This window comes from Schistocerca serialis, chromosome 6 (genome assembly GCF_023864345.2).
Source record: "Schistocerca serialis cubense isolate TAMUIC-IGC-003099 chromosome 6, iqSchSeri2.2, whole genome shotgun sequence".
Taxonomy (NCBI): domain Eukaryota; kingdom Metazoa; phylum Arthropoda; class Insecta; order Orthoptera; family Acrididae; genus Schistocerca; species Schistocerca serialis.
In genome coordinates, this window is record NC_064643.1 from 199,312,428 (window position 1) to 199,339,672 (window position 27,245).

The 27,245-nt window shown below is 45.4% G+C and overlaps 1 protein-coding gene across 8 annotated transcripts in view; it reads right to left on the reverse strand.

The window, feature by feature from the left end:
- Positions 1 to 27,245, reverse strand: part of LOC126484548 (protein grainyhead) — a 321,553-nt gene that overhangs the window by 136,310 nt on the left and 157,998 nt on the right. For 6 of the 8 annotated variants that reach the window (XM_050108104.1, XM_050108101.1, XM_050108102.1 and 3 more), the window contains exon 4: positions 4,005 to 4,192. In XM_050108104.1, coding sequence (XP_049964061.1) covers positions 4,005 to 4,192 — 188 coding nt within the window. The remainder of the gene's footprint in view (positions 1 to 4,004; positions 4,193 to 27,245) is intronic. The other 2 variants (XM_050108103.1, XM_050108100.1) reach the window with 1 other exon arrangement.

The following is a 27,245-nucleotide window of genomic DNA, read 5'->3' on the forward strand; positions in this document are numbered from 1 at the left end:
ACAGTCATGAGATGGTTTTTGTATTGGGCGGGAGGGAGGGTTTGGGGTGGGGGGAGGGGGGGGGGAGAGAGAGAGAGAGAGAGAGAGAGAGAGAGAGAGAGAGAGAGGGAGAGAGGGGGGGGTGATGTGCTCCTGTCGCCAAGCCAATGATAGACGTGCCACGGGTCAGTGACGTCATGAGCAGGATGGACAGGATGCACGAGTCAAGACATTTGATCACGACCAGAAACGTGGGACACTCCATCCCAGATGTCGAGTAGCCACTGATCTTTACACCACGTGGATTCGTTTCAGTGTTGCACCGCGAGGATCTCGATCCGATTAACATCGCCGCCACCAGGAGCCACTTCAGCGGGTAATAATGGCAAGACTCAGCGGAACCAAAAAAATTTCCAGCGCAGCTCTGGATGAGACATTAGGAACAGCAAAGTTTTATGTACCACTACCATCCAATCTGGAGACTTAGCAGCAGCTAAGATATCAGGTCGTGAAAGCCTCCATTCTACGAGTATAATAACGTGTGAACTGTAGGTGTCGTCGCCAGCTGTCGTGGTTTGTAACAGAAGATAGACGAACCACCGTGCGGCAACATATTCCATAGTTCCGTGCTGAATAATAGCAACCATGGTCAGCTATAACGGGCTCTCCATAGTGGTAACACCGGTTCCCGTCAGATCACCGAAGTTAAGCGCTGTCGGGCTTTGATGGGTGACCATACTTTCGCCAAGCGCTTTTGGCAAGTGGGGTGCACTCGGCCCATATGAGGCACACTGGGGACCTACTCCATTGAGAAGGAGTGCCTCCGGTCTCGTGAACTGACAAATGGCTGGGAGAGGGGTCTGCTGACCTCATGCCCCTCCATATCCGCATCCAGTGACGCCTGTGGGCTAAGGATGACACGGCAGCCGGTCGGTACCGTTGGGTCATCATGGCCTCTTCGGGCGGAGTTTAATTCAGTTTTTATGGTCAGCTATACTGCCCACAGAGCACCACCTCACTCTGTGATCCTTGAGCCACTGCTTTAAATATGTAACAATTCTCGTCGGAGCACAGACTGAACAGTAGGGGTGAAACATTACATCCGTGTCTTACATCCTTTTTAATCCGAGCACTTCGTTGTTTGTCGTTCACCCTTATTTTTCCCTCTCGGTTCTTGTACATATTGTATGTTACTCGTCTGTCCCTATAGCTTATCCCTATATTTCTCAGAATTTCGAACACCTTGAACCATTTTACATTGTCGAAAGCTTTTTCATAGCCGACAAATCCTATGAAACTGTCTTGATTTTTCTTTAGTCTTGCTTCCATTATCAACTGCAACGTCAGAATTGCCTCTCTGGTCCCACTACCTTCCCTAAAGCCAAACTGATCCTCATCTAGCACTTCCTCTTTTCAGGGTACTACGAGGTGCATTCAAGTTCTAAGGCCTCCGATTTTTTTCTCCGGACTGGAAAGAGATAGAAACATGCGCATTGTTTTAAAATGAGGCCGTTTTCATTGTCAATACGTCCCAGAGATGGCAGCACCGTACGGCAGATGGAATTTTACCGCCAGCGGCGAGAATGAAAACAGTTTTAAATTCTTAAAATGGCGACGTTTTCCTTACTTGAACAGCGTGCAATCATTCGTTTTCTGAATTTACGTGGTGTGAAACCAATTGAAATTCATCGACAGTTGAAGGAGACATGTGGTGATGGAGTTATGGATGTGTCGAAAGTGCGTTCGTGGGTGCGACAGTTTAATGAAGGCAGAACATCGTGTGAAAACAAACCGAAACAACCTCGGGCTCACACAAGCCGGTCTGATGGCATGATCGAGAAAGTGGAGAGAATTGTTTTGGGGGATCGCCGAATGACTGTTGAACAGATCGCCTCCGGAGTTGGCATTTCTGTGGGTTCTGTGCACACAATCCTGCATGACGACCTGAAAATGCCAAAAGTGTCATCCAGGTGGGTGCTACGAATGCTGACGGACGACCACATGGCTGCCCGTGTGGCATGTTGCCAAGCAATGTTGATGCGCAACGACACCGTGAATGGGACTTTCTTTCGTCGGTTGTGACAATGGACGAGACGTGGATGCCATTTGTCAATCCAGAAACAAAGCGCCAGTCAGCTCAATGGAAGCACACAGATTCACCGCCACCAAAAAAATTTCGGGTAACCGCCAGTGCTGAAAAAATGATGGTGTCCGTGTTCTGGGACAGCGAGGGAGTAATCCTTACCCATTGCGTTCCAAAGGGCACTACAGTAACAGGTGCATCCTACGAAAATGTTTTGAAGAACAAATTCCTTCCTGCACTGCAACGAAAACGTCCGGGAAGGGCTGCGCGTGTGCTGTTTCACCAAGACAACACACCCGCACATCGAGCTAACGTTACACAACAGTTTCTTCGTGATAACAACTTTGAAGTGATTCCTCATGCTCCCTACTCACCTGACCTGGCTCCTAGTAACTTTTGGCTTTTTCCAACAATGAAAGGCACTCTCCGTGGCCGCACATTCACCAGCCGTGCTGCTATTGCCTCAGCGATTTTCCAGTGGTCAAAACAGACTCCTAAAGAAGCCTTCGCCGCTGCCATGGAATCATGGCGTCAGCGTTGTGAAAAATGTGTACGTCTGCAGGGCGATTACGTCGAGAAGTAATGCCAGTTACATCGATTTCGGGTGAGTAGTTAATTAGAAAACAAATCGGAGGCCTTAGAACTTGAATGCACCTCGTAAGACAAAGGCGAATTCACACTAGATGGCACTACTCTACAAGTCGTAGATAACTTCTGTTATCTTGGATCTACTATAGAATCAAACATGTCTGTTGACAAGGAAATTGATGCTCGCATTGGAAGAGCTGCGACAACTTTTGGCAAACTCTCTGCACGTGTTTGGGAAAACAACAAACTCTCTTTGACCACCAAAATTCTTGTATATCAAACTTGCGACCTCAGCATCCTTTTGTATTCATCGGAAACATGGACTACCTATGCCAAACAAGAACGTCGCCTTAATGCTTTCCACATGCGGTGCCTGAGATCCATCCTCGGAATAACGTGGAAGGACCGAGTGACCAACGAAGCAGTGCTATCTAAAACTAACTGCAACAGTATTTCAGCTGTCTTGAAGCAGAGACGACTCCGCTGGCTGGGACAGGTCCACCGTATGGATCCTGACAGATTACCACGTGAGGTGATGCTTGGAGAGATCTCTATAGCCAAAAGACCTGTAGGACGTCCTCTATTGAGGTTCAAGGACTCCTGTAAACGAGATGGAGAGCTTTGGAATCGACACAAACAGATGGGAGACACGGGCTAGCATGAGACCAGAGTGGCGTGATGATACATCATCTGGAATGTCGAAGCATGATGGAGGCTTGTTAGACAGATTAAGGCAGAAAAAGCTTCGCAATGCTACCACTGCTCCTGCCTCAGTAGCCAGATACACTTGTGACAATTGCGGCAAGAGATGCCGTACTGCCATTGGCTTGACAAGTCATATGAAAAAATGCAACTCATAAACACACAGACACTGCAACAATCATCTATCAAGATGTCGTGGCCAACATATCTTCTGTATATCGTTCTTGTCAACAACTTGGATTCATGAGTTGTTATACCGAGCGAGGTGGCGCAGTGGTTAGCACACTGGACTCGCATTCGGGAGGACGACGGTTCAATCCCGCGTCCGGCCATCCTGATTTAGGTTTTCCGTGATTTCCCTAAATCACTCCAGGCAAATGTCGGGATGGTTCCTTTCAAAGGGCACGGCCGACTTCCTTCCACATCCGTCCCTAATCAGATGAGACCGATGACCTCGCTGTCTGGTCTCCTCCCCCCAAAACCAACCAACCACCAACCATGAGTTGTTTAGCTGATTGTGCGATAATACTCGCACTTGTCAGCCCACTGAATTACGCCGAGTAGGAGTCAGAATTGAGAGAGAGAGAGAGAGAGAGAGAGAGAGAGAGAGAGAGAGAGAGAGAGAGAGAGAGAGAGGCGCTGGGGTACTCACATCTTGGGTATCTGGATCTTGTCGGCGTCGCTCTGGCGGCCAAAGTCGTGCCACGGCCTGGAGCGGGCGCCCGCGCCGCCGCCGGGCTGTCCTGGGGAGGTGGCGGAGCCCGCGCGCTGCGCACCCAGTGACGAAGGGTCAGCCAGCAGCGGGCCCGCCTGGCACAGGTCCGTGTAGTCAAACTGCTGCTGCAACACCCGCATAGGCCTCACTACCCCGCAGCCGGGCACCTGCGGCGTGCTCCACTATACAGGCGCACACTCGCACATTCACTCACTCATTCATTCTAGGCAACCATGCAAGCCATACCAGAAGACGACATAAAACCAGTATCTTCAAGATAACACCAAACATATTCCAATAACATGTACAGATTCTTGTACACATACTGCTCTTGTAACAACCACACTAGGCCTCACCACCCTGCAGCCAAAGACGTGCACCCACATTACAAGTACAACTGGCGACCCTGCCAGGATCACAGTGAACAGTAAAAAGAAGAAGAAGAAGAAGAAGAAATTGCTGTCAGTCACTAAATATAGGAATTTAATGAGCAAAGCATAGTCTAGATCACTGTTTTACTACTGAAGTGGCCAGTTTAAACCAAATCAGGCTGTTTGTAGATCTCAAAACAGAACAAAGAAATCAAAAAAACATATACTTATTTAAAGTAATAACTTGAAAGAAATATAAAAGAAGCAGATATCGCAAGGCACTTGAAATATAGAGAAGCTCACATGTATCACCTGCATCATCTGGCATTTGTTGTAAAAATATCAGCAATGTGTTTGCAATTATATCTAAGCATATACCATCTCAATAAAATGGTAACACTAAATTGTAGAAATACTGACGTGTGTGTCTCTGTTGCAGAGGTACTCTGCTACATCTGTATTTTGTGTGTCTTTTGTGTGTTACTTTAAATAACTTAGATTATTGGTGATAATTGTTTTGCTTCAGTTCTTTCCAATTTTGCTGTTGTAACACTCACACTAGTCCTCACTTCTCCATAGCCAAACACCTGCATCTCCATTACAAGCAAACTTGGCGACCATTCCAGGATCAAAATAAGAAAAAGAAGAAGAAGAAGAAGAAGAAACTGCCAGCAGTCACTAAATATAGGCATTTTGTGAACAAAGCATAGTCTAGCTCCCATTTTTACTACTGAAGTTTCCAGTTTAGACTCAAAATAGAATAAATAAAAAATCGAAACATTAATTACCCATCATGTCCGTCAAAACCTAAATAGAATAAAGATAAATATCAAAATATGAATCGCTACCTAATATATCCCTTATTTAAAGCAGTACTTGAAATAAATGTAGAAAAGTACATACCTCAGTAACTGTCACCAGCATCAGCTGGTTCTTATCGTCAGATTGAGAGATCATAAATATGTCCGCAATTATGTCGAAGTATGTACTATCACAATAAAATGGTAATGTTAAATTATATGAGTACTGATCTGTATGACTCAAATTCACAAAACACTTCAGATACTCTGCTACATTTACTTTTCACATATCTTTCATGTATTACTTAAATAATTAATGTTTTGTTTTTATACCTTCCACTTTTAGATGCGGGGACGCCCTAGTTGGGTCATAAGCGGCATTACAATAAAAAATACCTGATCCAAACTGAACTTGTTCACAGAACTGTAAACCAAGATCACTACTTCCTCCTGGAATCACAATGCATTCCTGCTCTAAAAAAAAAAAAAAAGTACAGACCAGTGTTTGTCACATCGTCTATGACAAAGTTTTTAGAGACGGAGCAAGATGTCGGTTTGGGAAAGGACAGTGAACGAAATCGGCCGCATCTTTTCAGAGTAACATTAGATGATTCAGGGACAACAAGGAAAACTTAAATGTTCATGGCAAGATGAGGATTTGAACCACCGTCCTCCTAAATATGGATCTAGTGTGTCATCAATGAGCCATCTCGCTCGGTAGGAGTCACTGTTTATGATTTTTTTTTTTACCACAAATTGTTAGCGAAATATTCGTTTTACTAACGGCAAGCTGTGCAGACACCACCAGCATTCCAAACTTGGGCAATCAAGCCCTACTTAGCATCAGTTTCCGTTGGCGAAGATGCGTTATCTCAGTTTGAACGAAACAGCCGAAAGTAAATACTTAGTGTAATGAAAGAAATCTTACATCACGGTATCCAACGGACAATGAATTAATCTAATTCTTCCGGATTAAGACTAGACATACTTCACATTACTTACAAATTTCCCTCGCTTGCCAGTTACCGCAGCTAGAGAAAAAAGATATATAGCGTCTTTAAGCGTCCCTACCTGCTGTTTAGCGGCGCTGATACCGTGCTTAGCGGTAGAAAAGAAGAACAGAAACAAGAAAGATAGGAGAGGCGAGCAGGTTCTTTTAGCGGAGTGAGTACGTTGAAGGAGATCGTGAACACCTGGAAGTTATCTGCACAGACAATCAGCTAATCAGTTAGACAGTTGACTTGGACTCATTTCGACTTTTATAAATGAAAGAGAAGAAGAAAGCATCCGAACCGCGGAGCACAGGAAAGTAGCTGCCCGACTGACATACACGGCATGGCGTAATCTTCCTGCTCCTTCATTTGCAACGACTGAAAAATGATTTGCTCTTGGGGTGATGAGCACGAAACAAGCGACATAATGAGTGAAACGTTTTCTGACCGCCCATCTGGCTAAAGTAATTACCCCACTTCCATTAAAACTGCAGCATGTGCTTATGTAAAACTTGTCTGTGAGACTAGATAGACAACAAGACATTGGTTGCACCATGTAGCTTTGTGATGTTGTCACTTCAGGATCGAACATGATTTATCGTATTAATTAAAAGTGTTGTTTCCTTCACATCTTCGTTGATGGAAAAGTAGGATACGTTAAAAATTGCAAACGCAAAAACTATGTTCATAAAAAACAGAAAACTGTTTAGTGCTAGTACAAGTCTGTTTTACAAGGTCGATGGTGACGTGTTGAAATGCGACACGTGTTCTTACGTGGTTTTGTTTACTACGGGTGACTAGACGCTGTAGGGAAATTCTTCTCTAACGAACCGCTGATACTTGGAAAACAGAGATTTAATACGAGCTGGCTAAATATCCGTTTTAAATAAGAGATTGTTGCCACTATTTTATGGGTGACGCAATGTCGTAATTTTAGTTAACATCTACAGAAAAACAATCCTTAGCATTCAGACCACTTTGTCAGTAATGTACGGAAAAGTTATAGCTCCTTGGTTTTTACCTTTATTTTACGTCCTATTATTACAATGTAAGAGCTTTGGTAACCATGTAACGTTATATGGTAGCCTCTCTCTAATCAGGTTGTACAATCTGAGAATGAAATTTCAATACAAAATTCTAGTGGATAGCAAGGAGCTATCTCCATCGCCGAGCGAAGGCAAGCCAAAAAATCTACAGAGGAATTTAAGTTCAACAGCGGACTACTTTGGTGTTTATCTGTACAGTACATGACTACCAGAGCTGTAACGCTTAATGACATCATCGGGGCTCCATTCTAAGTGGGAGTCGTCACTGAAGACAATTCTTTTTCACGCAATGAGATTTCAGACCGAAGGCGTGCGTGAAGACGCCCCGGACAACAGAGGAATACCAGTCTGAGTGTCGCCTGACATACGGCCTGACAATCAGGAGCGATGGTCTGAGGTGCCATTTCTTTTATCAGGACGCCTTTGGTTGTCTTCCGCGGCAACCTTACAGCACAGTTGTAAGTCGACGACATTCTGCACGTCGTTTTATTATTGTTCTCCATGTCAAGATATCCTGGGCTTATATTTCAGCAAGATAATTCCCACCCGCCCAGCTGAGAACGTTTGGAGCATATTCCTACGTGGTGCATAGTTTCTTTCGTCTTGGGGTACACTTACATACACTGAAGAGCCAAAGAAGCTGGTACATCTGCCTAATATCGTGTAGGTCCCCCGCGAGCACGCAGAAGTGCCGCAACACGACGTGGCATTGACTCGACTAATATCTGAAGTAGTGCTGGAGCCAACGGACACCATGAATCCTGCAGGGCTGTCCATAAACCCGTAAGAGTACGAGTGAGTGGAGATCTCTTCAGAACAAGGCGTTGCAAGGCATCCCAGATATATCAATAATGTTCATGTCTGGGAGTTTGGTAGCCAGCGGAAGAGTTTAAACTCAAAAGAGTGTTCATGTAGAAATTCTGGACATTTGGGTGTCCCATTGTCCTGCTGGAATTGCTTAAGTCCGTCGGAATGCACAATGGACATGAATGGATGTAGGTGATCAGACAGGATGCTTACGTACGTGTCACCTGTCACAGTCGTATCCAGACGTTTCAGGTGTCCCATATCACTCCAACTGCACACGCCTCACACCATTACAAATGGTTCAAATGGCTCTGAGCACTATGGTACTTAACATCTGAGTTCATCAGTCCCCTAGAACTTAGAACTACTTAAACCTAACTAACCTAAGGACATCACACACACCCATGCCCGAGGCAGGATTCGAACCTGCGACCGTAGCAGTCGCAGTTCCGGACTGAAGCGCCTAGAACCGCTCGGCCACCGTGGCGGGCTCACACCATTACAGAGCCTCCACCAGCTTTAACAGTTCACTGCTGACTTGCAGGGTCCACGAATTCATGAGGTTGTCTCCCTGTACACGTCCATCCGCTCGATGCAATTTGAAACGAGACTCGTCCAACCAGGCACTATGTTGTCAGTCATCAACAGTCCAATGTCGGTGTTGATGGGTCCAGTCGAAGCGTAAAGCTTTGAGTCGGGTAGTCATCAAGGGTATACGAGTGGGCGATCGGTTCCGGAAGCCCATATCGATGATATTTCGTTGAATGGTTCGCACACTGATACTTGTTGATGGCCCAGAATTGAAATCTGCAAAAAATTGCGGAAGGGTTACACTTCTGTCACGTTGAACGATTCTCTTCAGTCGTCGTTAGTCCCATTCTTGTACCGAGCGAGGTGACGCAGTGGTTAGCACACTGGACTCGCATTCGGGGGGACGACGGTTCAATCCCGTCTCCGGCCATCCTGATTTAGGTTTTCCGTGATTTCCCTAAATCGCTTCAGGCAAATGCCGGGATGGTTCCTTTGAAAGGGCACGGCCGATTTCCTTCCCCATCCTTCCCTCACCCGAGCTTGCGCTCCGTCTCTAATGACCTCGTTGTCGACGGGACGTTAAACACTAATCTCCTCCTCCTCCTTCTCCCATTCTTGCAGGATCTTTTTCCGTCCGCAGCGATGTCGGAGATTTGATGTTTTACCGGATTCCTGACATTCACGGTATGCTCGTGAAAAGGTCGTTCAGGAAAATCCCCACTTCATCGCTTCCTCGGATGTGCTGTGGCCCATCGCTCGTACGCCGACTCACGTTCAAACTCACTTAAGTCATGATAAGCTGCCATTGTAGGAGTAGTAACCGATCTAGCGACTGCGCCAGACCGCAGCGCCGTATTCTGCCTGTTTATGTATCTTTGTATTTGAATATGCGCGGCTACACCAGTTTCTGTGGCGCTCCAGTGTATACACATACATACAGTTTTGTAACGTATGTGCTGAACGAACGCTGCCTCCGGAAAATAAGGGATTAGACTCCCTTAAAATTCCGAAGTTAGAGCTATTTCCTCTCTTGTTTTCTCTGAGGGTAAACCAGAGGACAAATCGAGGAGATCGCTCTCGCGCGTTCCTGCGAATTAGTCGCGTATTTCCTGCACGACACGGAGTTGTGGCCGGCTGGGCAACGAGGCGGGGAACAGGTGGTCGCGGCGACACGGAAGCCCGACCTCGCGCGTCGCTTGTGCTGTCACACAGCGCAGATGGCGCGTAGCAGCCGCTCCCTTCACGCAGCGCGCACATGCGCACAATTTTGCGCAACGCCGTTTAGGCGGAATGTGTGAAGACACTCGGGAGATGGAAGACAAGGATCGTAATGGTGGACTCGTCCCTCGCGGACAATTTACGGCGCGTGCCCGTTTGCGGAGGAACTCGCCATTCGCAACGACGCGTGTCTCAACGAGCAAATGGCCTCCTAATAGCCCGTTTTATGTCCTACAGGACGCGCCAGTCTTCTAGCATTTGCACGACTGTCGCCGTAATGCAGCAAGTAAACGTGCCGATTTCCTAAATTCTGCAGAGGGCTTGTCGGTTTGCTCAGTGTGTGATTGAATCGTCATGACTACCAGCTTTTGTATGATGCCGTGTGTTATGTTTTGATTTTCGTACGAGAGTATCAAAGACACTGGTAAGGTGAACCGGTTCTCGGGCTACCGACGTGACAGTCAGGCGAAATAATCAGCTATAGAGTTCAGAACTGATATTCGTTTAACGCGTAGCTTCAGTATTCCATTTTCCACCTGCTTATTATACTTCTGTTTGCTACATAACTGTGGACGCCAAAAGGTAGCAAATCTGCGCAGTTCCTGAATGATGACTTTTGTACTTCTGCTTGTAACAAAGCGAGGTGGTATAGTGTATGGCTGTTTGATTTTCTCATGCCATCTGTAGCTCACTTTCATGAGATAGCTGGCTGGATGCTCGAACAAATCACTGGCCCATTTCCTTCTCCTTACATATCCTCCTGAGCGGTTTTTCATCTACATCTACATACGAATGCGTATTGCGTTCAGTCAATCTGTATTTGCTTATAGGTATCAGCGACCCTGACGTCAACGGCCGATAGCTTTAATGTATCTTGCAACCATTCTACGCAAGAGATGTTACAAATACTTTGGTCATTCGCCTCCGAACAATGACGTTGTCGGTCTTCGTCCATGTCAGACCCCATCTCGTGTTTAATAATTAGATGGTTACCTATCTTACAAAGATTTGTTGTCCTCCTGTGAAATTATGAAGGCAAACTTGAAGTAAACTAAGGAGACTAAGATGCAACAAGTCAGTGCCCATTCGCCATTAAACAAGTGTTTTTACCATATTTATGCCGACGTATTACCTTACTGAAGCTGCAGTCGTAAGTCACAGTAAACGAGGAAGCTCGCATTGTCAGCTGTCTGTTAATGTTGTAATGGTACTTGAATTACGTAGCCATTACGGCACATCACCTCAACCTCTCGATACCAGCAATATTCTACTGTGTTTCTGTAAAATAGTTAACATACTTCTGTGACAACATTCAGATTTGATTTCATTAATGTAGAGGTACTTCGATACACCAATATGTATATATTGCAATGATATTATTCTTATGTGTATTCTTTCTTTTGTCACTATGATCATTGACGTATTTGTAACTCTGATTTTTGGGCGCTTAAGCAGTTATTAGAGAGTCAAGCTTTGGTCGTCATGTTAAAAAGACGCAAATTGCAGTCAGTTTATGCAATGTGAACTTTAACAGTGAGGAAGATATTTTCAAGTATGTTTTATATTGTGGAGTGATGTTTTGGAACGAGTTACGTGATATTGCAACAAACGTAATAAAAAAGAAGTGTAACTTAAATTCGGAGTGCTGATTACTTTTTTACATCACCATTGTCCCAACTTGCAAAAGTTTAATCTTCAAGAATGGTTTATGAAATACATCTATAAAACTTTTGAATATCGCAGAATAACAGCTAGGCCTCTTTGCATCCGAGCTTGGAATCATCACTACCTAGATTTTCGACAATTGAGCCAGGAGGTGACAACGAGACCAGCGTGGGAAACACGAAAAGATGAGTGCCTAGTTTATCCATTATTTCAAGAAATGACTTTATTAACTGTGCTCTAATGACACCTGCCACACAATGTAACTTTGTTGTTGCCCGAAAATGCAATATTTAGCAGCGTGAGCAACACTGCAATCATAATTAATTTTTGACCTTCGTTGTCGTAGGGTTGTTAGAATGTGTAAAAGATGACCTGTGTGTATTCGTGGTTTAAATGCTCAAATGCGTTATCCAGAAGAACCGACAAACGACTCCAGTATTTGCCGAGATACGTCCGGAAAACACGCAAATATTCACACTCTGTCGGCTGTTGTTACCAAATGGACAATCGTTGATCTGGCACGCAAATTCGATGCAAAACACTCTGTCCCGAAAGCTAACCGACTACACATTAGGTATCACAGAATGTTTCTGATAAAACACGTCAATAGATGTGTGTCAGTTCCTCCACGCGAGGTAACTGACTAGTGGGTCTTCCCGACTCTTCGTGAAGTTCCGACGCGAATTCTTGACGCCGCCAGCTTCTCCTGCGTAGGTGGCTGTAATGGCAGGTGACGGCACGGCGGGCGAGCACGGCAGCTGCGGCGCAATTTCGCGTGTGCCGAGCCGTGAGTCAGGCGGACACGATGCGCAGATAGTGCGGCCTGTAATATTCGCCGACAACCGCAAATTACGCGTGAATTACGCGCCGTGCCACGCCGTGCAGTCGGCGCGCGTATCCCTAACGGCGCTGGCCTCTGCGGCTGCTCATCCGAACCCAGAACACCGCCAGAAATGCAGACGCGAACTTCACGACTCCTTCCTCGCTAAAGACAGTACCGTAAAAGAGAAGCAGCGCGATCGTCCTATGTGGCACGGTCCTGTGAGCGACCGTTGTTTCATCTTCTCTCAGAGGCGTCACTGGACTACTGTACTGCGGGGACACACAGATCAACATCGCGGCGTACCCGCTCTCGGAAGCGCCGAGGCTCAAGCCTCTGTCCGGGACCCTAGATTTTGGTTTTCCTTAGTTTTCCTAAGTCGCTTAAGGCAGATGCCGGAATGGGTCTGTTAACAACACGATAGATTTTCTTTCCTATCCTTCCGCAGACCGAGTTAGTGTTCCGTCTCTGCTGCCCTAATCGTCGACAGGAAGTCATCCACCAATATTTCTTCCTTCCTACCGGCGGGATATGTGGCCAACATTGCTCGCCTGCCCGTTAATCCCAGATGGCGAAACCGAAGCACTGCGTCGCCTTCGAGCAGCTACTCAGCTAAATAGTAGTACGTTTGAGACGTGGTGCTTTGGAAAGAGCTGCAAATTAGGAGGCTGTTGGAAAGAAAGACTGCTAAGGTAAGAAATGTTGTCTTCCGCAGAATCGGCGATGAGAAGAACATGTGGGAAACTCTGACACGACGAAGGGGTAATATGATAGATCACGTGTTAAGACAAAGAATAACTTCACAAGCTGCGACATAGTCGCGAAAAAACAGTGACATGTATATGTAATAAGTTTCCTTTAATTTACGTCTATGGTCACAAACTTTTTGTTAACAGATTACCGATTTCGGTCTTTAATGACCATCATCAGATCTGCAGAAAAAATGGGAAAAACATAAATACACTCGCAAACTGTATACAGCTTAAGAACAATACATGGACCATAATGAAAAGCAGTACTGATAAAATTTACATTTTTGCGGTTTAAATATGAAGAGGCATATCTGTTTCATAACAACAAAGTCCTAATGTACTGCAGCCATAGTGACATCGTCAAATGTTAAATGCGGAATCAGCACCAGCATTGTCAAATACATATAAATAACATCACATGTACTAGTCATGTTGTCAGTAGTACTACTGTTTAAAACAAGCTGCCGTGCAGTAGCCACAAGATGTCTGTGTTGTAAGTTCACCAGATGTCCCTAATGTCGGCATACACTAGTTTTCAATAATTAATTGAAACAGCAAAAATAAAGGGGGATACAATAGTTGAAGTCCATAATAAGCTTATATCGTATAAAAGGCATTACAGTAACTGTAGACAGTTACCAAGTGTATTTATTTTTTTCCGATTTTCTCTGCAGACCTGATGATGGCCATTAAAGACCGAAACCGGTAATCTGTTAACAAAAAGTTTGTGACCATAGACGTAAATTAAAGGAAACTTATTAAAGAATAACTTACTTGGTTCTTGACAGAGCTGTCGAGGTAAAAACTGTAGAGAAAGACAGAGCTTACAATATACCCAACAAATAACTGACAAAGTTGAGTGTAGGTGCTCCGCCGAGATGAAATTACTGGCGCAGGAGACGAATTCATGGCGGGTCGCACAAACCAGTCAGAATGGTGAGCAAAGTCAGGCAATCAGATACGCTACCAGATAATCTTCGTTGGCCGACGGTGTTTATCGTGCTTTCCCAAAATTAATTTTCCCTCTTAAATTCCATTTGTCTTTCTTACAACTGAGCTACCTCTCCGTCCGTCGGGGTAAGTTGTTTGTATTTTAGTATGAACTTACAAGTTTCAATGGCTTGAATGATTAGTATACTGTATACTGTTCGCAACTACTAGGTCTCTGCATACAGAGTACTACGAAACCCTGGCAGCTTAAAACATTTACTGGCTCGAGAGTCGAAACCGGAAACTTTTCTTTTGCGAGCAGTGGTCTTATCCACCAAGTTATCGACACATGACTTATGAGCCGCCCATACAGCTTCAATTAAGTACCTTCATGTTAATCTCCTTACAACAGAATTAATGTAGTGACAAACTGATGCTGTTTTGAGTCATGTCCTGGATGTTCAGTCAGTAACAATACTGCCCGCGAAAGGCAAGGATCCGAATAAATTTTCCTTCATGAATAAAGATCCTTTACATCTCAATATTTAACCTTTCCAGCTTTGTGTTTGGAATACGTATTTCAGAGCGAAAGCTCAATTCTTAGGATATGCGAGACTTACTAGATGGTTTTCATTATGACCTAGCTAAGCAGATGCACCTCAAGCAGATTACGTTGTTATATAAGTAGATGTACATATGGGTAATGGTAAAGAAACAAACTACAGTATTATAAAACACCTAAAAGTTGCGAGAACCTGCATCACTGGTGGTCCATTACATAAATACATACTACAAACTGCATCTACACCTATATGACTACTATGCAATTCACACTTACGGTGTGGCAGAGGGTTCTTCGAACCATCTTCAAACTGTTTCTGTACTGTTCCACTCTCTAATTGCGTGTTGGAAAAATGAACACTTAAATCTTACTATGTGAATTCTGATTTTACTTATTATGATAATAACTTCTACGTATGGGGATTGGTGACAGTAGAATATTTTTACCTTCAGACGAGAAAACTGCTGATTGCTAACAAACAGAAGTATAAAAAAATTAGGAATAAACTTCTGTTGTGACAAAAAAAATTAATTAGTTAATAGTTCTCTTCTATAGATACCAGTAACCCCTCCCATCAACCCTCGACTAATTAAAGAATCGAGCTCCCATGCATAAAACAACTTTCTTTTCAGAAAAAAAAAATAGTTTAACTCGTCTTAATGATTATGACGTGTTATCTTCTGAGCTATGTGTCGTACAATGATATAATTTTGCAAGTAGATTCAGCGGTATATGTGGATAGCGTCCGCAAAGAGTGTTGTCAATACAGCTAGTAGAAAAGAAATCATTAAAAGGTCATGCCTGTTTTACTGCAAGTCAAGTAACCGATAAACTTTAATTTTGTGGGGAGTATCAGCGAGGAAATTATTTGTAAAGTTAGTTTGAAGTCGTTAAGGGCTCCCATTCTTAAATACTGGATGGATATATTCGTGATAATTTGTGCACTGTGCATTACGCTGCATCAAGACACATACACATTTCCTAACTTGTGCAAAAATTTTAACGCAAGTTATACCTCTTAAGGAGCAGATCGTGACAGCCTGTTCGCTCAGTAATCACATGAAATACTGAAAATAAAGTTGTTGCCCCTGGATGCAGTTAGATAGACAACCGAGTGCAACTTGGTCGGGAGACCGTTTTAGAAGTATAGTAATACAGATGAGACACTGGAGATAGAGAACTGCTCTTAAAACACTTGTTTTCTTTCTGTCTCTGTGTGCCACGTGGAACCATTACTGATTCGTTACAAATGGTGAAAAAATCGGAAGTAACCATTGAATCAGCCTCGTGAAAGGTTTAGGGAAACGATGGAAGATGTACGTCGGGATGCACGGAGGTGGGGTTAAAATGCAGCCTGTTTCGCTGGCAGCTACAATATTTTAACCACTGTGCCACATCGGTGATTTAAATCGCGGGAGGCGTAAGAATTTAATGGCAGGAGTTGAAGCGACACGCTGTAAATAGTACCAACGAAACTTGTGTTGCGTATATTCCGTGCAATTCGTCTGTTGACAAGACGCAGACGTAGCTAATTCCTAACAGCCGGAGATGTGGCAATGTTTCCAATGCATCTTCGCAGTTATGTACATAGTAAATAAATAAACGCTGCGTTATTCTGTACACGAGGAGAACAAATTGCGAAGGGTATGCGGGTGGGAGTCTTACCGTGGCGACGGCTCAGACAATTGCGGCCGGCCGTGCCATAAAAGATTATGGCTCGCGCGATTGATTATTACGGGCTGTGGCGCCGAGGGAGAAACTCGAGAGGGTCGTAAAGCACCGCGGCTCGCGACGCGCCAGTGTTTTGTGTCCCGGCGTAATGGCAGCCTTCCGGCGCGCGGGGAATAAACACGTAGGCCGGCCGCGGTTAGCCGGTTAGCGCCAGCGGCACAATGGCGGGAAAGCGAGAGCTCCGGCTAATTGGGGTGTCGCGACCCGCCACCCGTCGCGGAAGACACCGGCAGCGCATTAGCGTTAGCGGGACCGCTGTGCGGAAGACAGCCGTAACGCACCCTCCCACCGGGCTGGGCAGCTCCTAGCGTGCTACAGCGGAACACAACCAGCAGTTGCAAGTACTGAGCCCAGCCGACGACTGGTAAGTTACGCGACTTTTGATTGATTGATAAAATGAGACAGTATGGGACCAAACGGCGAGGTTATCAGTCCCGTGAGTCTCCAAAGGGGGTTACATAAGAGTCTGCTAAAAGTGAACGGATTCAGTCAGAGGAGTCAAATTATAAAAGAATGAACATTAAACACGCAGAGCATAAGCATAAAAGGTGAGACCAAATCTAAAAACTGGAAAGGGGGGTGAGGGGGGGGGGGGGGGCGTCATGGGATCACAGACCGTGAAGACTGCAAAGGAGTCCCAATCACAACCAACCCGCCCCTGCTCTACAACGAAAGGAGAACCTTATATCTGGAAATAATCCGTGACTTTTAAGGAGTTATACATCGACAGTAAAGAAACTTAATTCTTCGTGTTACCTAGGAACTCCAGGGATTGGACAAAAATATGCAAACACTCCGAGAAGGCCGGCCGTAGTGGCCATGCGGTTCTAGGCGCTGCAGTCTGGAGCCGAGCGATAGCTACGGTCGCAGGTTCGAATCCTGCCTCTGGCATGGATGTGTGTGATGTCCTTAGGTTAGTTAGGTTTAAGTAGTTCTAAGTCTAGGGGACTGACGACCTCTGATGTTAAGTCCCATAGTGCTTAGAGCCATTTGAACCAGCCATTACTTCTTGAGACGATGTTCCCGCAGTATTGACAGCTATCTCATGTCGCTTGGTTCTAGGTGATAAACTGAAGCAGATATCGACCTGGAAACCATATAGGCCTTTGAACACGTAAATTAGCTGCGAATGGTGATGGTTTATAAGAAGCTGCTCTTACGAAATACCCCAAGCTAAGTGCATTTGGTAACTCGGTCGAAGCCAGCTCCTAGTAAATGCTGTGTGGGAAGGAAGAAAAGAAGGATGGAGGAATGTGGGACAGCAGGACAATACAGATAAAAGAGATGCTGCATCTACGGAGGGAGAGATGTTGGGTTGGGAAGTGCAATGTGTAAGTGTAGACTGCAGAATGGAGCGAGGTAGGGTCTGTAGTATCGGACGGATGCGGCGCTAAGGCTATAGCTGGTAGGAGCCTGTTCAAGCTTCCTTGACGTGGGATGTGGACGGTGAGAAGGTGGAGAAAGGGTGGGACGTGTTGATATAAGCACGACATCAGAACGGGACTGCAGAGGCTCGGGGAGACGATTGGGTTCCAGTATGTCAATGTGTAGGATTCCCGAAGATGTTCGAGGAATTTGAGAAGGGGAATTTTATCAACTGATGTAAGAGAGGGCAGGCGGATTCGGAGGATCAGGTGCAGCGTATGGCGTCCTAGTAGTGGTAATTCCGAAATGCCTACATCAATCGGGGGCCATTCGGAAGTGCTTACGCAAACTGCTCGCGGTAGGAGAGAGACGGCAGGAAGTGACAGCGAGTAGTAGCCGGCGACGGCAGCGACCTCGGTCGGGAAAGAAGGGCGGCTGGTCTGGGCGTGAGGCTGCGCTTGAACCAGTCTGCCGCGGGGTCAGTTCGCGACCTTGCCGTGCCGTCTGGTCCCGCCAGCCTTGACCGGACTTACGGGTTTACTACAATGCCGCCTCTGCCCGGTTCCGACGTACACCCAGCTGACTCACGGTCTCGCAGACACAGCTCGTTCTGAGAGCACACTGCCTTCCCGTGACTGGCGCTTCAAGCTGGACGCACGCTAGGCTTGCTGGTTCAAGAGTAACAAACGTCACCTCACGATTGTTCGCGTCAGTAGATCGTGACTTCATTAGGCGTAGGACGTGAACTCAAATGGACAACGAAGCAACACTCCGATTTTGGTCTCGTCTCAGCAGTTTATCATAGCGACCGGGTAACGACACTCGGGGCAACCAACTATTTGCTTCACACTAACGAAATTAATTTAACGCAATTGCACAGTAACCTTCACACAGGGCCTAATTTTCCATGCAATGCGCTACGGTCGCAGGTTCGAAATCTGCCTCGGGCATGGATGTGTGTGATGTCCTTAGGTTAGTCAGGTTTAAGTAGTTCTAAGTTCTATGGGACTGATGACCTCAGCAGTTAAGTTCCATAGTGCTCAGAGCCATCTTTCCATGCAATGCACATAATATGCCCCAGCAGTATTACTGGTATTATGCTTGGGAAACTCATTACGAGTATCTTAGGCAAGACAAAGAGTGCAATATATGAGATTAAAAATAGCAGTAACGCTTTCCCAAATAGAATTTTATGACTCATATACAAATTTCAGTTATTAATTTCAAATGGTTCAAATGGCTCTGCGCACTATGGGACTTATCGTCTGAGGTCATCAGTCCCCTAGAACTTAGAACCACTTAAACCTAACTAACCTAAGGACATCACAGACAGCCATACCCGAGGCAGGATTCGAACCTGCGACCGTAGCAGTCGCTCGGTTCCGGACTGAAGCGCGTAGAACCGCTCGGCGACCGCGGCCGGCTTATTAATTTCATGTAGCTGCATTATGTACTAAACAGATGTACTGTTCCTCTATTGTAACAGTCGATTTCGGTCTAAACTCGGACCATTTTCCGGCTTCAATGGCAGTAATAAACTATACATTGTTGCAGACTAAGTACCAAAGGCTAGGTTCAGTGATTAAATTTTGTGCAGACTTTGCTGCAATGGAATATTTCAAATTTACGATAAATGATTGCACTTTTCGGATGCATAGTTGATTAATGCTTTTATAACACTAAGATAGTCGAATGGTTCAAATGGCTCTGAGCACTATGGGACTTAACATCTATGGTCATCAGTCCCCTAGAACTCAGAACCACTTAAACCTAACTAACCTAAGGACAGCACACAACACCCAGTCATCACGAGACAGAGACTAAGATAGTCCAAGCATAAACAGAAATCGATAGTTACACTAAATAAACGGCACAACTGTGTATCATACAACGCAATTTCAAAAATTTTTAAAAGCTTTTCGACACTGAGAACACAAAATATTACGAATTGTTGGATTATTTAGGAAACTGTAAAATGCACGAGGGAATATGTCAGCAACTGTTATGCTTACTTTCTTTTCGTTGTATTATTTGTACAGCACGACATGCTATTTAGATATATTTCGAAATTGTAAAAGTTCTGACTCCCAAAGAGAAACGTCGAATAGGAAACTACCTACAGGAAGAAAATTTGAAGAAAAGTATTCCTGGCAGAATTTACGAGTAGTGTAAAGCAGCCAAGACATTGTTTCTACGTCACGACTGTCAGTACTTTGTGAACCTTAGAAAGAGGAGAGCCGGCCGGTGTGGCCGAGCGGTTCTAGGCGCTTCAGTCTAGAACTGCGCGACCGCTACGAATCCTGCCTCGGGCATGGATGTGTGTGATGTCCTTAGGTTAGTTAGGTTTAAGTAGTTCTAAGTCTAGGGGACTGATGACCTCAGCAGTTAAGTCCCATAGTGCTTAGAGCCATTTGAACCATTTTTAGGAGGAGGAGATAAAAGACAACTGCCACATTCCACATTTATATCAGAGATGAAACTAGCTTTTTCAAAACTGCTCTACAGGGATTACTGCGAAGCAAAATCTCCTAAGTACGTGAAAACTGGGACACATATACAGTTAGTGGCAGATGTCATTTCAGTCGTATTCTTCACCAAATATCTCGATGGAAATCGACGTAATCAAGGCGGAAACCGTAAGTGTAGAGGTATTAATGCAATTAAATTTTCAGCAGTTGTTCCAACTACCGGCGTGTGTGTTCCGTTTCGAGGTCTGCTGTAAAACTAACAAGGTGCACGACGCCTGTCCTCGAGGTCGTAATGAGGATCGCTCGCCGAGTCGACGAACCAGACCGCCTGGCAGCTCATACGAGGTCTTTCCCGCTGGCGTTTCTCCCTCTAATAGGCAAGCGACCGTCATTATGTTTGCACCTTAGTTAATAAGAGCAGGAAAGGGCTTCTGGGACAAATTTTATCCGGGGCAGCTCGGAGTCTCGTATTACATTAATAGCGGTAAGGACTGTTATTTGCGAGCGGTCAGTGTTTTTTGGAGGAGCGGTAATCGCACTGCCTTTGTTGTTAGCGGTGATAATTGCGGCCCTGCATGCAGTAGGGCGTGGCGCCCTCGAGGAGGAGGCAGATGTCCGCCGGAGAAAGCACGGACCAGTCGTCAGCTGTAATTGTCCGCCGACTGTTCCCGACTGGCCGCCAATTTACGTCAGTGCTAGCAGCCTTCTAGTCTATGCCCTCGTCCAGTACTACCAACTATCAGTTGCCTCCAGCAGCTGATAGAATATTAATATACTAGTCAGCTGTAGAAAATTTCCGGTAGTCAAATGAAAATGGAAAGAAAGTAAGTAAAAATTTTTTTGCTTCAAACTTAATCACCATAACCGTTAATACATTCATCTCACTGTGAGGGAGACGGTCAGTGTCTTTACGGAGAACTGGTTGCGGTTGCCTAGGAAACCATGATTGTAGTCGTACCCAGGCGCGCACCTCTTCGTCCGCAGCAAATCGAAGGCCACGAATGTCTTTCTTCAGGGCTCCAAAAATAGGGAATTCGCATGGGGAGAGTTTGTGACAGTATGTAGGATGTGTAAGGCTTCCCAGTGAAACATGCTGGCTCGCCCACACGTTGTCAGAGCTATTTCGACTACGATGCAGAAGCTTCGCTGGGAAGCCCTTACACATCCTCCATACAGTCATGATCTCTCCCCTGGGATTTTCATATTTTCGGAGCCATGAAGAAAAATATTCGGGCCCATGGATTTAATTTGGATGAACAGGTGCCTGCCTGTATACAATCGTGATTCCGTAAGCAACCGCAGATTTTTTCCACGAAGGCATTTACGGTCTTCTCTTACAGTGAGGTAATGTATTAACAGTTACCACGATTACTTTTGAAATAATAAACAGCTTACTTAATTTTTTTACACCTGCCTCGTTTACATTTGACTATCCCTTATACTTTTGTATAAAATGACTAAACGAAGTTGTTCGTCTAAAATTTACGTAACCATTTAAAATATCATATTTCTGTTTTCAGATGAACTGTACAACGCATGGTCTCTTGCCACAGCTTTATTAATTACAAAGGCCGCGCGGGATTAGCCGTGCGGTCTAGGCGCTGCAGTCATAGGCTGTGCGGCTGGTCCCGGCGGAGGTTCGAGTCCTCCCTCGGGCATGTGTGTGTGTTTGTCCTTAGGATAATTTAGGTTAAGTCGTGTGTAAGCTTAAGGACTGATGACCTCAGTAATTAAGTCCCATAAGATTTCACACACACACTTTAATTACATAGGAATCAAAACTGATCCAACGCAGCGCGGCGCGTTTCATCACGCTATCGTTTGGTCGGCGGGAGAGCATTATGGAGATACTCAAAAATTTCATGTGGCAGGCGCAATGAGAGAGGCGTACGAACCAGGAGGAGTCGGACAAGATATTACTTCCTTCCGCAAACGCCTCGCGAAATGATCAAAGTAAGAAAATCTGAGAAATTAGAGCTAGTACGGAAGTTTACAATAAGTCCTCCCACGCGCCATTCGCGAAAGAAACTGGAAACTGTGAAGGGGGAGGAGGGTGGGGCAAGGGAAGGGAAGATAGATAGAGATAGAGAGAGAGAGAGAGAGAGAGAGAGAGAGAGAGAGAGAGAGAGATTGTGTAACAGGAGTACCCTCCGCCACACGCTGTAAAATGGCTTGCGGGCTATGGATCTAAATGGAAAAAGTTATTTTAGCTGCTTGTGTCATACATATCAAAAAATGAAATCAATCATGTTCATTCTCCGAAATCCGTCGTCAGCTCATTGTCTTGTGATTAGCTGACTCTCGGTCACGGTGCCCCAGGTTCGATTCCCGGGGATTTTCTTCGCTCCGGACTGGGTGTCATCATCATCATCATCATCATCATCATCATCATCATCATCAGTTCATTATTTCATCATCAGCCGACCAGGAGAAAGGCGGTCTCCAGCGGCTCCCATTCGCCGTTTTTGCTGACGCCAGCCGGCACGTCATGCACAGCTGGGAAGACTTACGCTGGCGCCACGACTTTAAACTCGGCCGTAATATCCGTCCCTTCTTCAAGGCGTCGCTCGTAAAAAGCGTGTTTACACTCGCGAGCGTCAAATATAAAGACTTGCACTACACGGCCGAACATCCCGGCAGGGGTCTCCCGGCCAAAAATGCAATACGCACGTATCTGTTTTATTTCTTTGAAATTCAGTAGTTGGTTTCGGAGCAATTACTGTTTTTATAACTAAGTCACTTGCTTACAATTACCTCCCGCCTTTATATAAAAGCGATATTGCTATTTGTTTTCCTCTCTGAATTCATTCATTTCCGCAGTAGGCCTATTCCTACATGCTTGCTTTCATAAATGACTAGTTCCACACACTTTAACGCTTCATTTACCTTTCGCGTTTCTAGTCTAGATGTTCCTTCAATAATTTTCAGAATAGAAGCGTGTGTTCTCTGTTTTCTATTAACGGCGAATGAATGTGATTATGCGAACTGAACGTGAGAGAAGGAAGCTGGACTTAAGTGTTTTAACGATTTATGCTTTTTAAACACATTTATCTCTAACAGTTTTGGCGAGGAATGCAGGAAGTTAAGAATAAATAGCTAGTGGTTCAATACATTTATTCGTATCTTTTGATGGTGTCTGGGAAGTAAACGACGAAACATCTGTTTGTCACAGTGAGAAACCGGAATGTTATAAGTATACATTATTTGCGTGAAGTAATAAAGTGAGATTTAGGGAGGGTTCTCGTGCAAAAATTCCTCTGCGACTCCCAAAATAATAAGTTATGTCGCGGTAGACCTCGTTAGTAAAAGGATACACGCAGAAAATATGCAAAGAGGATAAAACTAGAAGCTTGAGCCGACCAGGAGAAAGGCGGTCTCCAACGGCTCCCATTCGCCGTTTTTGCTGACGCCAGCCGGCACGTCATGCACAGCTGGGAAGACTTACGCTGGCGCCACGACTTTAAACTCGGCCGTAATATCCGTCCCTTCTTCAAGGCGTCGCTCGTAAAAAGCGTGTTTACACTCGCGAGCATTTGTTACCGACAGCGTTACGAGCCGCCAATCACAGATCGCTCGTGGTCACCTCCCGGCCGTTCTCAATACGTCGCACGCCATCTCGGCAGGACTTCTCCTTTGTCGTTTGTTATGGCCCATCAATGCTCGCTGTTAAAGCTGCTACCCGCGCTTAAACGGTCAGCGAGATAGTTGTTACAAAGGAACGACGCCGAAGGAAGAAACGTAACAGTACGGAAAATCCCTTGCGGTTCGCGACAGAGTTAGTGCAGCCTCCTGTATCAGTCACGCCTCCTTGGATCTATAATACTGTGCACATGAACGCCATACGTCATGTAGACGAAAAAGGAAAAAGAAAAATTGGCAACTGCTTTCAGAGATTCTACCTCTTTCTTCTATACTCAAATATTGTTCTTTGGGATTTTTTTCACATATTTCTTATATCAGATTCCAAAACCTACGTTCCTTTCTGTATTTCGATAACGGCTCGCTACGAACCACGTAAAACATCCCAGTTCAACAATTTTCGTCTGTTCGCCACTTCTAAATCGATTTCCTACAGTCCATTACACCGAGAACCGCAGAGAAGACCCAGAGAAGAGCGGCGTGTTTCGTCACAGTGTTATTCGGTAAGCGTGATAGCGTTACGGAGATGTTTAGCAAACTCAAGTGGCAGACTCTGCAAGAGAGGCGCTGTGCATCGCGGTGTAGCTTGCTGTCCAGGTTTCGAGAGGGTGCGTTTCTGGATGAGGTATCGAATATATTGCTTCCCCCTACTTATACCTCCCGAGGAGATCACGAATATAAAATTAGAGAGATTCGAGCGCGCACGGAGGCTTTCCGGCAGTCGTTCTGCCCGCGAACCATACGCGACTGGAACAGGAAAGGGAGGTAATGACAGTGGCACGTAAAGTGCCCTCCGCCACACACTGTTGGGTGGCTTGCGGAGTATAAATGTAGATGTAGATGTAGCATACTCGGTGAATGGGCTTCTCCCACTAAGCTTCCATATGCCTGAAGATGGAATGGTTCAAATGGCTCTATGGGACTTAACGTCTGAGGTCATCAGTCCCCTAGAACCACTTAAACCTAACTAACCTAAGGACATCACACACATCCATGCCCGAGGCAGGATTCGAACCTGTGACCGTAGCAGTCGCGCGGTTCCGGAGTTCGCGCCTGGAACCGCTCGTCCACCGCGGCCGGCGAAGATGGGATGATTAATCCTTGTATACAGTTAGCATTATTAATAAAAGACATTGTGTTAGGAGTTGGAATTCTAGACACTGCAGTTAATAACTCACACGGACAAATCACAACATTCCATCGCGGCAGGAGCATAAATTGAGATGGGTGGGAGGATTGGGGGGGGGGGGGGGGAGTGAGTGGTACATCAAGTATCCTCCACCACACACCGTAAGGTAGCCTGCTGAGCATAGATAAGGATGTACGGAATCATTTGCACGAAAGCTGAAGTTTTGACAAATAATGGCTATTGCTCCGAAAAACGCCGTACCGAGGGAGGTGACGCAGAGGTTAGCACATTCGACTCGCTTTCGGGAGGACGACGGTTCGAACCCGCGTCCGGCCATCTAGGTTTTCCGTGATTTCCCTCAATCGCTTCAGGTAAATGCTGCGTTGTTTCCTGTGAAAGGGCACGGCCGACTTCCTTCCCCATCGTTCCCTAATACGATGGGACCGATGAGCTTGCTGCTTGGTCCGCTCCTCCGAGTCGACCAACCAACCAAAAACCCAGTTGTTTTACCGAGTGCTGACTAGGTTACCTACAGCGGCAGGAGTGGAGCCAGTTTCGGAGACGACGGGTGCTGGGTCGCGTGTAGCGCCGGCCGGTCCACGTGGTGCGACTGGCTCACATTCCACACGGCTACTGGCAGCAAGGTCGCCGCGTGACAATACAGCTGCACAACCCGTTCTGCCACCGGAGACCACTGTCAGCGGCGCAATGACCCAAAACACTGACCAAGGCCGGAGCCCGACTGCTTAGTGTCGTGTACACACACTAGCGCCACGGGAGCCTGTGGTCAAACCTATTTGCATCTGCCTGCGTGATCGTTTCCGACTGGAAGCTGTAAGTCTCTGTAGTCGTTACGTTTTACGGCAGTTTTGGTCTTCATCACCGCTATATGAGCAATATTCTTATAGCAGAGGAGGAAGACGAACTAAAAATGACAGCTAGAGCGTTAATAGAGAAGGATTCTGAAGATCATCGATGAGAGAATGGTACTAACAAGGGAGATTAGGAGCATGCAGTTAAGGACTCTAGGGCTTTGAAATACTTAGGGTTCAAATGGCTCTGAGCAGTATGGGACTTAACATCTGAGGTCATCAGTCCCCAAGACTTAGAACTACTTAAACCGAACTAACCTAAGGACATCACACACATCCATGCACGAGGCAGGATTCGAACCTGCGAGCGTAGCAGCTGCGCAGTTCCGGACTGAAGCGCCTAGAACCGCTCGGCCACATCGGCCGGCGCAAATACTTAGGGAGCAGTGTTAATTGGAATATCACCTACACTTACATGACCACTATGCAGTGCACACTGAAGTGTCTTGCTCATCGAACTACTTTCATACCATTTCTCTACCGTTCCAATCTTGAACAACGCTCGGAAGAAAGGAACATTTAAATCTTTCCGTGCGAGCTCTGATTCCTATTATTTTACTGCAACGTCTTTCTTCCTGTGTAGGTGGCCGTCAACAAAATATTTTCGCATTCGTAGCATAAAGCTGGTGATTTAAATTTCGTGAAAAGTTCTCGACACAGCGAATACCGCCTTTGTTTTAATAATTATTGCCAAACCAACTCGCGATCATACCCGTGCACAATATGGAAATTCTGGACTTAAGAGAACTATACGAGACACGATCACGAAGCAAGGACATGGAGAGAAGAGTTATTAACTTTGAAAATAAGGCGTTAAGAAACGTTTTTGGACTGTGTTTGTGCATGACAGTTTCAGGAGAAAAAAAACACGGAAGCTCATTCACTGCACATTCAGCCGGATGTGATAGGTACAAAAACAACCAAGAAAATTGAAAGACTGGAATATCTACTGAGAAGGGAAGAATGGATAGTAAAGAAAAAAGTGCAAGACGGAAAGCTATAAGAAAGGAGAGCTCTTGTCAGACAAAAGATGAGGTAACAGGAAAGATTTCAACGTCCTGGGAGTTCACGAGAACAAAGCTGCAGGCAGAAAACGATGGAAAAGGCTAAAGAATGAGGCAATGACTCGACTTCGGTTCGTCTGGACATGCTGGGAATAGTAATGAGTATGAGTAAAGAAGGAAATTTAAAAAAGAAAAGGTTCGGAAACTGTAGTCAAGTTTAAGGTGAAACGATCTGAATGGGAAGATTCGCTGAAAATAAGACAGAATTGCAGGAACTGTTGAATTTTAAGAGACAGTCTACTGAAGGAATATAGATTTCAAATATGCAGAAAAATTAAGAGTCCTGAGGGGCAGCGGAAATGAAATTAGCCCAAACTTATGATTGAAATTGGGACTACGTAATAGACGAAGTGAAGCAAAATAGCGCTTAAAAGAAGAAACAAGGAAGTCGTAAGGAGCGATAAGTCATGCGAACA